The sequence below is a fragment of the Colletotrichum fioriniae genome (genome assembly GCF_027942845.1).
Source record: "Colletotrichum fioriniae strain IMI 355084 chromosome Unknown scaffold_1, whole genome shotgun sequence".
Lineage (NCBI taxonomy): Eukaryota > Fungi > Ascomycota > Sordariomycetes > Glomerellales > Glomerellaceae > Colletotrichum > Colletotrichum fioriniae.
The window spans coordinates 537887-549810 of NW_027076837.1; the positions used below are offsets into that span (position 1 = coordinate 537887).

The 11924-nt window shown below is 55.8% G+C and overlaps 4 protein-coding genes across 4 annotated transcripts; 3 read left to right on the forward strand and 1 right to left on the reverse strand.

Moving 5' to 3' along the window:
• Positions 1–26: 26 nt before the first annotated feature.
• On the forward strand, positions 27–1416 carry GPI14 (GPI mannosyltransferase 1; the record flags this gene model as incomplete). The annotated part of the gene is made up of 3 exons (XM_053191698.2): positions 27–739; positions 790–1060; positions 1117–1416. 3 exons carry the CDS (start codon positions 27–29, stop codon positions 1414–1416), a joined length of 1284 nt encoding a protein of 427 aa, XP_053050782.2.
• An 895-nt stretch (positions 1417–2311) lies between these two features.
• On the forward strand, positions 2312–4462 carry N0V96_000160 (uncharacterized protein; the record flags this gene model as incomplete). The annotated part of the gene is made up of 2 exons (XM_053191697.2): positions 2312–2315; positions 2436–4462. The coding sequence occupies 2 exons, from the start codon at positions 2312–2314 to the stop codon at positions 4460–4462; spliced, it is 2031 nt and encodes a 676-aa protein (XP_053050781.2).
• A 203-nt stretch (positions 4463–4665) lies between these two features.
• On the reverse strand, positions 4666–5870 carry N0V96_000161 (uncharacterized protein; the record flags this gene model as incomplete). The annotated part of the gene is made up of 2 exons (XM_065755850.1): positions 4666–5298; positions 5445–5870. The coding sequence occupies 2 exons, from the start codon at positions 5868–5870 to the stop codon at positions 4666–4668; spliced, it is 1059 nt and encodes a 352-aa protein (XP_065615090.1).
• Positions 5871–9164: 3294 nt separating this feature from the next.
• On the forward strand, positions 9165–11177 carry N0V96_000162 (uncharacterized protein; the record flags this gene model as incomplete). Its single annotated transcript, XM_053191695.2, has 1 exon — positions 9165–11177. One exon carries the CDS (start codon positions 9165–9167, stop codon positions 11175–11177), a length of 2013 nt encoding a protein of 670 aa, XP_053050779.2.
• Positions 11178–11924: the final 747 nt, after the last annotated feature.

Consider the following 11924-nt stretch of genomic DNA (forward strand, 5'->3'; position numbering starts at 1 on the left):
ACAACTCACCCGATTCATACTACAGCATGGCCAGCCTCGACGCGTTCTTCCGGCCCGTGCCTCTTTTCGGCGCCGCCGCGCTCCTCCGTGTGGCGATGTTGTACTACGGCTTGTGGCAAGACGCCAACTCCGCCGTCAAGTACACCGATATCGACTATCTGGTCTTCACCGATGCTGCCCGCTTTACTGCTCAAGGACGTTCACCCTACGACCGCGAAACTTACCGCTACACGCCACTACTGGCGTGGATGCTCGTGCCAACGGCGTGGCAAGGATGGTTCTCATTTGGCAAGGTCGTTTTCGCGGTCGCAGACTTACTGGCCGGCTTCTTGATTGTGCGTATTCTCGAGAGGCGCGGCGTGGAGATGGGAAGAGCACTGAAGTTTGCCAGTATCTGGCTGCTGAATCCCATGGTCGCAACGATCAGTACCCGTGGGAGCTCAGAGGGACTCCTGGGTGTGTTGGTCATGGCGCTGCTTTGGGCTGTGCTTGAGAGAAGGATAACGCTGGCTGGGCTGCTGCTTGGCTTCGGAGTCCATTTCAAGATCTATCCTTTCATCTATGCGCCGGCAATTGTGTGGTGGATGGACGAGGACATGCTTGGTCGAAAGGGGGCAGGTTCCGCTCAGACGCAGACTTTTGGCGAGGCGGTGGTCAAATTTGTCAATGCTGAGAGAGTCAAGTTGGCCATCGTCAGTCTTGCGACATTCATGGGGCTCAATATTGCCATGTACTCCATGTAAGAACCCAAGTGGCAGGCAATTCCGGGCAGTGCTAACCACCTTACAGCTATGGCGCGCCATTTTTGGTGCATACTTATTTCCACCACGTCACCAGGATCGACCACAGGCACAACTTCAGCCCTTACAACGTGCTTTTGTACCTGACGTCTGCTTTCCCGTCCACGGCTGCTATTCGCATCGAATCTGTCGCATTTCTTCCTCAGATCCTGCTATCGACGGTGCTTATTCCGCTCGTTCTAGCCAAGAAGGATCTTGCAACTTCGATGATGGCTCAGACCTTTGCCTTCGTTACCTTCAACAAAGTCTGTACGAGCCAGGTAAGAGAAGACTGTCACTCGAGCGGTCTCACAAGCTATGGCTAACGTTCGAGCAGTATTTCTTGTGGTACATGGTCTTCCTGCCCATTTACCTCCCCGGCTCAACGTTCCTGAAGAGTCCGAAGCTCGGGGCGACTGCTTTGGGCCTGTGGATTGTCTCCCAAGCTGCTTGGTTGCAGCAGGGCTTCAATCTGGAGTTCTTGGGCGTCACTACCTTCTTTCCAGGCTTATTCGCGTCATCCGTAGGATTCTTCCTCGTCAATTGTTGGATCCTGGGTATCATGGTCAGCGATGGCGATTCAACAACCATCCGCACAGGCGTCAAAGCCAGCAATAATAGTCGCATGATTATGTAGATGCTAAAGGAAGAGGAAAATCTAGTGATCTTCAGGAGTCCATCCCATGACGAACCAGACTCGATATCAGGTAGCCCTTGGTCTATTGGGGAATCTGATCGAGCTACAATCCATATTTAATGAAACGAAATTACGTCTGAATCATTTTTCATATGCTTGACTTGATTCTAAATTGCACTCAAGAGCCGTTTGACTGATTTTGCGAAGTCTCAAAGAGAGGCTCAGAGGGAGTGTGGTTGTTGCCTGAAAGTGGACACGTGATCCGGCGTCACTTTCCCGCGACGGCACGCGCGTGGGCACACGACCTCCATGCATCCTCTACACCAACTCAATCCCGTCGCATTGCCCAACATCTTCGTTTTAGGCTTCGCAGCCAGCACCCGAATCGTGCGCCAGTCCGCGGCGCTTTCTTCCGTGGACAGGTTGCCATGTGGCTATTAGAGACTGACGGCAATGTCTTCGAGGGTACATCTCAATTTACCCCACTAATTGTGCAAGATGCTGACGCGATTGATGCACAGGGCGACGGCTTTGGCTCCGGCCAGGCAAACGATATCTCTTCGGCCGAACTGACTCGGAACGTATGGGCTATGACTATGCGATCATATTTAACGAACCTTGCTGACGGCCTGCAGCCGGACAACTGGCCATCTCCCATAAGACGATATCGCGCAAACATTTGACCATCGAGGTTGACAATGTGTCCGACGGTGACAGCGTACGTTGGCGCATTGCAAATGGCTAGTGCAATAGCTGAATGTCTTTCTAGCAACATCTCTCACGCCGATCGACCGTCACGATCGAAGACTTGGGCACCAAGACCGGGACGACCGTAGACGGGCACAAATATAAGGGCGAAAAGCATGTAGTGGCCGCAGCTTCAGCAGAGATGAAGATGGGTGGCTGCCCTGATACGTTTCGGTAGGGATCTTGTCGTTCGGAGATGCGGAATGCCTGCTGATGATCTTCTAGCTTGACCTGGCAATCTGTGGCGCTCACATTCAGCTTCTCAAGCCGAGAAATGCAGTCCGACCCTTTTTCGCGACTGCGTGTCGACCTTGAGCAGCTTGACGTGAAGTTGTTGGCGGATTACAACATTCAGCATACGACACACGTTGTCACCAAGAAGCGCAACACTTCCAAGGGATTGCAGGCGCTGATCAACGGAAGGTACATCGTTGCAGACTCCTTCGTGGATGCCATTGTCGCGGCCGCGACACCCCCAGAAGATGACGATATCACTGCCTCCTCTGCTTTGGAAACGGACTTTGATGGCAATTGGCCAGACCCGTTGAGGCATCTGCCTCCTCGAGGTGGCGAGCCTGTTGAAAGGCCCCCATCCGCATATGCGCCGGACGAAGCTCGTCTGGAAATCTTCGAGGGTTACAACTTCATCTTCTACGACAAGGGCCAATTCGACAATCTTTTGGCGCCCATCACCAACGGCAAGGGCAAGGCTCTGTACACAAAGGTTGATCCCAGGTCGACTACAGTGGATGATTTCGTTCTCTACGTCAAAACGGAAGCTGGCGAGAAAGGACTCGGTTCGTTCGACGACGGTAGCGAAGGGCGGGGTGTCGTAGTCGTCCGCTTTGTACCGAATAAAGGCGACGCTGTTGATTGGTATGCCGACTTTTTCACTCAGGTCTCTCTCCGACTTGATCACAGACCCATCGAACAGAACGAGTTTCTCGAGGCCATTCTCATCAAAGATGCCAGCATATTACGCCGGCCTTTGGAGATGGACCCGACTCAGGTTCCGGCAAGCACAGCACCACAACAGAAGGCGGCGAGAGTTGACTCAAGCTCGATGGATATAGATCAGCCAACAACCTCGCAAAACACGCCTCAGGAGTCTGCGCCTGCGCCTGCGCCTAAGCCTGCTGCTGCCAGAAGTCGGGTGCGGAGGGCACCGACGAGACGCTTCGCTGGATTCGACGCAGACGATGACGATGACGACGCCTTCACTCCTCCAGTGGTTGAAAGCAAATCGGTCGAGGCCGAAGTTGAGGATGAGGGATTATTCGTGTCTCAAGATGCGCATGCGCCAAACGATGTAGCCGAACCATCGCCAAATATGAACAGACGATCCCAAAGGAAACGCCCTGCAGCGCAGGACGATGACATTGAGGATATTATCCCGACAGCTGCCGCAGTCAAAAGACGAAGGATCGCCGCCGGAGAAGAGCCTGTTCCGCGAAACGAATCACCTGAGCCCGCGGAACCGGAGCCGAAACCTGCCCCCAAGGTCAAGAAGGTGAAAAAGGAGATTGATGTTCTAGACGTTGCCCGCCAGCAGAGGGAAGCGATGGAGGCCCGCCTCAAGGCAGAGAAGGAAGATTTAGCCAATTTGCCTGATGATGTTGACTTGGAGCAAATCCGCCGGCTACACATCGTCGAGGAGATGCCGTTACGTCAACCACCAGCCAACAGAAGTCACGATAAAGACGATGAAAATGGCAGGTGGGATCCACGGTGGAATGGAAGGAAGAATTTCAAGCGCTTCAAGCCGCGAGGTGAACTCACGGGACGGCCACCTCAAAAGGTCATTGTGTCTCTGACGCAAGTCAAGCCCAAGGAATTCGGTATTGGAGACGATTACTGGCTAGAGGACGACAGCCAGCGCAAGAAGAAGGGCAACGAGAGCCAAAAGAGCGGTACAGCCCAGGACGAGCCCGCTCCCCAGCCACCGCCACCACCTGCGTCTCGGCCGGCGTCGCGACAACAGCGTGTCGTCCTAAGCGATGACAGTGAAGAAGATGGCGACATACCCGATACCCAGGCTGAGCCCGCACCAGAGCCTGAGGCTGAACCTGAGCCAACGCCGGCGTCACGGTCAAGGAGTACGCGTGCGACGACGGCGACACAGTCACAGAATACCACGCAGAGCCAGTCGATGAGACAGACTCGCGGAAAGAGAGCCGCACCAGAACCAGCCAAGGAGCCGCCGGCGAAGAAGCCGAGAGCCACGCGGAAAGTCATCGAGGTTGCGGATAGTGACGACAGCGAAGATGAGCTCAAGTTCAAGTTTGGCCGGCGGCGTTGAAGGGTCAGAGCGCAAGGAGAGTAGTAATGATGATGTATGACTTGCATTCGTGGGGCGCTGCTTCTATTGTTGGGGGTATCTCTCTATCCGTATTCTGCATGCAGTCTCGACCTATTCAAATACAGGCGTCTACTGTCGCATCTTGCTTATATGTGCCTCTCAGTGCCATTGCTTATGTAAAACCGAAAACCGTACCATGCACATCAGTCCATCTCATCCATCGCGCTCGGCTTCGTGCCCTCTTCCTCATCTACTAACAACCCCACGAGACAGGCGGAGAGCATAGTCTCGTAATTCACCCAGGGATGAATCTCCCCAAACAACTTCGTCGCATCGCGACCCGCGCCGCGCAGCAACTCGGGCTCGCCAGCCGGGTGGTACGGCAGGTAGGGCGTGATATTGTACACCCTCCCACCCAACGCCATCCACGCATCTTTCCCCTTCCTCCCCGTCATCTTCTTCAGCATCGAGGGCGTGACTTTGAGGTAGGGCGTCGAGGGCGGTAGGTTGCGCAGGTCGGCGTTGGGGCCTGAGATGCGCGCCCAGTCGAGTGGGGAGTGGCCCGGCGTGAGGATAACCTTGCGCGTTGGTTTCGGGGCCTTTGCGGAGTGTGTGGGCGGCGGCGCGAGGGAGGAGCCGAGGGAGGAAGAGCTTCCGGGTGCCGGGCCGCGGTTCGGTACGGGGCCGCGGGCGCGTTGAGGGGAGTTCATTGCTGGGAAGGCGGCTAGGCGGGGGGGACTGGACCGCGGGGCGTTGGGGCTGGTGGCGGCATCATGTTGGTTGAGGTCGTTGAAGGCGGAGGAGGGGCGGCATGCTTCCTTTGCCGAGAGAGGATCCTGAGGGCGAAGAGAGTGATGCGCCGAGGGAGGGTGGTGCCGGTGCCTTTGAGGGTTCTTCGAGTGTGAAGGAGGGTACGGAGGCGGCAGGGAGCGGCGGGGGTTGCCTTTGGTGTTGTTTGTTCTTCGGTTTCTGGCTCGGTTACCATGGGCGGCGCGGGAATCGCAGGATTCGGGGAGGAGCGGCGGATGGCTGGCGCAGTAGGAGGAGAAGGCATCGCGACGGCGGCGGCGGTGGCGTTGCGCGGCGCGGGCCCGGGTGCCGGTGCGGCGATGGTGTCTTCGGGGAGGTTGAGAGTTGGCGGGGGAGGGGCATTGCGCGGCTGTTCCTTGGTCGAGGGCTCGGATGCGTGTCCGTTCGTAGTTGTTGTCGAGGTTGTCGTCTTTGACTCATGTTGGTCGCTTGGCGGTGGAGGCGAAGAGGACTTTGACCGTGAAGAAGGCGGTAGGAGCTTTGTGTCGTTCCTCCAGGCGAGGAGGAAGGGCGGCATGAAGGGGTGAATCCATGGCGGAGGGGCGACGATGACCCAGACGAAGGAGGCGAGGATGAGGGAGACGCCTATATAGCCCATGATTGCGACCCGGGTGATAGGCCGTTGGCCGCGACGGGGGTGATGGGGTGCGAGGAAGAGATGTCTAGAGAAAGGAAAAGAGTGAATGTTGAAGCGTAAGGTAGTTGAGGTTGCGGCTGAATACTATGGAAGCTGCCGTTGTGGTTGTGTCTCTTTCCCTTGGAGGTTCTGCGCAGGATGGGAAATCTTTGTCAGCTTGCAGCGGCTGCAACATTGACTTGGGCTTTCCGAGGCCGCTGAGTGGTGCGGGCTTCAGTTCGCGGGCTGCTAAGCGACAAGGGTGGGCACGGGGTTCACTGGCGGGGTTCGAGCCTTTCAAGGCTGCCCAGCGGCATGACGCGCTACGATTACAGTACAGTAAGGAGTACGGTACATAAAGAGGTGCGCAATTCAGGTGCAGTTTGCAGAAGAAGAAGCTTGGGAAGGAAAAGAGGAGGATGAGGTAAGCGGTGCAGAAAAGGTACGTATTTGACGCTAAGGTGATTTGAGCCGGGCAACCAGCCAGACCCCCGGGACACGGGCTGACGGGTAGAGAAGAAAAAAAAGAAAATAAACGAGATGGAACGACCCGGACCCCGACGCCGACCAAAACAAAAATAACAATACACCCACACACCACACCACACCGAGAGTCTACACAGTAGAGAGGGGAGGAGAAAAAAGGGAAAAAAGCAAAGAAGATCGAAAGGTGACATGTCACCGCCGCCGGGTCCCACTAACCACTCACCATTTGCAGACTAGAGGAACTTACTGGCCGCCCCTCCACGCCCTGCCCTGCCTGTTGCTCGAATCCTCACCGATCACAACCTACAGGGACTGGGTGCCGAGGCAGACAAGGCAGGGTCGGTGGGGTTTGATGGTCGTCTTTTGTGCAGGATGCCGTTGTGTTGAAGCCGCAACGCATGAATAAACAAATGCCAATCGAGATGAATGATGGGGAAGGATGGCGATAGGAGGAGAACGAATGCATGGTCAATGGATGCAGGAATAATAACCACAATAGACAGTCTCTATACCACAGCACCACAGGTTGAAGGGAACAAGACGCGCACAATAATAATAGAAGCGTGGTAGACTCGTGAACGTGGTTCCTGTGGTTCCTGTGTTCCCGTTGTTTTACGGATCCCCAAATCGAGGCGAGTCCGAGCTGGGGTTCTGGTCGTGTCAACGATGAAGAATAACGATGTCATTTTGCATTTCTGCATCTCTCGTAAGTATCGTCTCGTTCCGGACAGGCATCATATGGTTCCTTGTCTCTGCTCTTTGCTTTACCCTTTTGAATGACTTTCATTCTTCAACTCGCGCCTCCTTCTCTCCCCTCACCTCCATTCCCGCGTTTTCTTTCTAGCCTGAACGCGTCTACTCTTCTTTTAGGCTTGAGCACCTGACGGCACATGTCTCATATCCGGCATTACTCCTGTTGATCACGAACGCATGTTTCAATCACAGCAACGTTTGACATCGAGTCTGTTCGTGTGAAATCATCTGGAACGAAACAAGGCGCAAAGACACACACACACACATCCAACACATACACGACCCAAGAAAGAAAGAGAGGCAGACAGACACAGACACACGACAACCTCATTCTCTGGCCCTCCTATTCTCACCGAGCAACTCTGACCGACGGAATTCTCCCACCGCCGGGCCACACACGAAAAGAGCATACGAAAACCGAAAAAAGACATCAGAAACGGTAGCGATATTCGACACACACCGCATCGTGGATTCGTGCCTCGTACCGGAATTACAGGCTCTTCAACAAACCTCGCCCAACCTTGACTTCGAAAAGGGACCCCCTCAAAACAACCCCACTGCACACACAGCAGACAAGATTGGCCTTGCGCAGGCCCCCCCTTCTTCAGGTTTATTTCCAGAATTTCCAAGGGACAGCCCGGGCTAGGGGTGGACACCGGGAGAGAAAGACTCCAGCACTCCAAAGAGTTGAGAGACACAGACTGCCAGGGACGAAGCCAAGCACCGCCAGGGACTTCCCAGCACAGAGGTCTTTCGTCCAATGTCTCGAGCACCACAATCAAGTACCTCTCCCCGAACCACCACCTCCTTTTTGCAGCGCTCCCTGGTGGAGGTACTTCCTCACCTCTAGCACCAGCATCTGCAACCGCACCCGCACCCTCACACCTGCACCCGCACCTGCAGGGACGTACCCGCAGGCACGGTTAGGTGCTGCCCCCTCAGAAAATGCGAGCGCTCTCCTCCGTGGGCGTTGGCGGCGGCGGTGGTAGCGACACCAGCAACAACAGCAGGAGGAGCAACAACACGCCGTCTGGCTGCAACAATCTTTCGACTGCTCCCTCGGCTCCGTCTCCCTTACCTTCACCAAGGCACGCCGGCGATTCATTGACATCGCCGCCACTCAAAGGCACTCACCCAAACACCACCACCACCGCCACCACCACCAAACGTCCCCAGCAGCAGGGAAACAACAATAAGCTCCAACAACACCAAAAACACCTCGTCGTCCAGCAGGGAAAGCAGACGCCCGACTCGTCCCGAACTAGGAGAAACATCAGGCCATCCATCTCACCCGCCACCCGCATCAACCCCGCCGCATCTGCTCATCGTCCATCATCCAATTCATCCAGACCATCTGGGACGACGACAACGACATCATCCCGTCCATCGGCTGCTCCCTCGGGTTCCTCTGGCCCTGGTGCCTCTGCTGGTCCAACCTCCGCAACATCATCGTCGCCCGCCGCCGTCGCTGTCGACCGCAAACCCACGGCGGCCCAGCTCCGAACCACAAATAATCCCACCTCGACTAATAACACCAATCCCGCCGCCGTCGATCGCTCACCCACCCCTACCATTGCTGCTACTGCTGTTGCGGCCACTCCTACCACCACTACCACCACCACACGCCCACCACCACGGCCACTTACCGCTGCTGCCACTGGCCCACCAACGATAAACGGGCCCCGACGCATCACAGCTGCTGCCACCAGTGCCAGCACCACCAAAACAACCACCACCACCGCCGGCCCAAACACAACATCGTCACCTTCACCTCCCACCACCACTTCTTCAACGCCGACAACATCACCAGCACCAGCACCACAACCAACAACAACACCAACGTCAACGCCATCCTCTACTTCGAGACGACAGCCGCCTGCCCTGTCCTCCAGCTTGCGCACACCCCTCCGCACACGAGACCAAAATGTCCTGAACCCCTCTCGAACTGCAAACGCCGCGCGAGCGAAGCCTTCGCCAACCCCGTCACCCACCACCGGCTCATCACCAGCGTCCGCTTCCGCTGCCTCCACACCCACCATGCCCCCCTACGAGAAAGGGGGCAGCACCACCACTCGCCAGCCGGCGATGCCTTCCCTCAGCGCAAAGGCAATCGGTCGAGCTCCTCTGACCCCGAAAATCGCTGCGAAACCTTCACCCCCGGTCGTCACCCCCGTGGGTCGTCGCCGCAACGACAACACAAGTAATAACAACACAAATTACCCCACACAACCGCACGTAAATGGTGGAGGTGCAAGAGACGACCTCACGAGCCCTGCGCCTTTCCTGGCTGCGAATAACATCACACCTCGCACCGGCAGTCGCCAGAGCCGTGTCAGCAGTACCAACACAACCCCAAATGGCACCCCGGATCCGGACAGAAACGAATGGGATCGCCAGCCGACACTCGAGCCTCCGAGGCGGCAGGTCGTCACCTTCAGCCCGCCTTCAAGCGTGAGCAGCAGGAACGATGCGAACGATTCCAAGTTTTTTTACGCCAGCGAGGCAAAACCATCGCAAGCTTCCCAGGCAAAAGCTCAGCCTCTCAAAGCCCAGCCCAGACCTCTAGCTCCCCAGCAAAGAAACTCGACTTTCATGTACGCCAACGGTGGTGCTGTCGAAAAGAACAGGCCTACATCGCCTGGTGTTGGTTTCACACCTGTCCTGGCGCCGTCGCTTGCACCGTCCCTCTCTCCGCAGCTTGCGCCGGCGCCGGAGCCGTCATCGAGCAAGTTCTTCTACGCCAATGGAGCTCCGAATTTACAGCCTGGCTTTCGGCCCTCGTCTGCAGCATCAATGACGGGATCAGTCACTTCAGCGTCGAGCAAGCTGCATAGGACATCAGCAGGCTCAGCGAATGGCTTCCCTATGGCCCAGCGACCGATATCGCCAAACAAGCCAACCCAACCTCCGACGTCCGCGCCATTATTAGTCAAGAGCAAGAGCATGCCGCCTCACACCGTTGGCCGAGCCCATATGACTAGCCCTCCGCCGCTCGCGCCGCCGTCACATAAGCGTAGGACGAGTACGGATACGCTCTCACAGGTGGCAAGTCAGGCTGGATCAGAGGCGCCAGCGACAGATGCCATGATCATGTCCAGGTTCATGGCTTCACAAACATCGACACCCTCCGAATTGCCATCTCCGACAGTACCGAGTTTCTTTGCACAACAGCCGATCACGATTGCGTCAATAATACAGGCAGCAGACGATCTCGAAGAAGAGGAGGAGGAGAATTCGGCTGATGAGGACAACGACCTCGAGGACCTTCACAGTCCGACGAAGTCATCTCACGGAGACCCTCTGAACGACATGGTTCTCAACGCCAGAAGAGAGCGCAAGGTTCAAGATCTAGAAATCACCAACGCGTCTCTCGAGGCAATCAACAGGTCGCTGGAGAAGCAGTTAAGGAAACAGACGGCAGAGCTAAGAAGGTACAAGAGACTGTCGAGGTCCGGGCGTCTATCCGTCCCTCCTTCGGGCGGTTCGAGCCGGATGACTTCCGCCGACTCCACCCCTGCAGGCCTAGGCATTGAAGGACTGGACTTGTCGGATCTCAGCGAGGAAGAGGCCGAGGAAGAGATGGACGATTCCATGTTTGAATCATCAGAGCTTTCCGAGACGGATTCCATGTCGATATCAAGTCCCAAGGAGGATCCGGAACGAGACATACGCCGCCGGACTCGTGATGAGAAGCGCCTGCGATTGGACCTCTCGAAACATAGGGAACTGCTTGTCGACAGCCAAAAGATCAACGTGAGCATCAAGAGATGCTTGAATTGGACGGAGGAGCTCATTAAGGAGGGCAAGAAGGCCCTCGAGTACAGTGTCCGCCCTAGCGATGTGGAGCTGCCCCCGCGGGTTCTCCGCCCGGCATACCTTGAAGAGAACGAAGATGGAGGGAAGGGGCAAAAAGATGAGTTCACAACCTCGTTACCGAGCAGTCCGTTAGATTCCCCGAGGAGTCTGTCGCCCCACTGGAGCAATCCGCAGGACCGCGATAGCGGTATCGAGCTGCATGCGGACGAAAAGAAGTACAACACAACAACATAATACACGAGCCAGACCGGATCTCACCGTCGCGGCCTGGACGTTGCGGCGGCACCGTACAACATCACCACTCATGGAACACACACTTTTCCTTACAAAACATTTTACTTTTCTTGCATGGCACGGGGAATCAGTCCAGGTTTGGGATAAGTCGGAACCACGGCGTTTTCTTTTGTTTTCCATGGGAGGGCCTTTGAGAAAGACAGGGAAAAGGTTTCATCCCGATCGGCGACGGCATCGACTCTTGCCCCCTTCGGAGGGGGCGGGTAAGAACGACCGCCGCATACACACACTGCTTTTATTATACCTACTTTTTTTTCTGGTTCTCTCTCCTTTGTCACACTGATTTTTGTGTACCAACAGATACCCCAAAGCACTTTACATATAAACAACGGAACATAAAGGAGCGGGCCGAATGAACCATGTTTTCATGGCCGCGCTTAGGTTTGGTTTGGGAAACGTTTGTTGACTCTTGCCCAGAATTACGGAGCAGAGCACAGAAGAACGAGACAGTGGGGGGAAGACGAGATGGGTCCAAAACCCAAGCAGTGGCGAAGCCGATTTGTATCATAGCAAATTTAAGCCAAGAAGGCCGGTGAAAGACCTGGCGATAACTTCAACTTCGTGTGCCTTCAGTGCTCTGTATTTCCGTGTGTGACGTGCCGGATATGTTTGCGTTGTGTCTGTGATCATCTCAGAATTTCCACGTCTTTTCAGCCACAACGTCTGGTGATGGTTATACTAGAAATT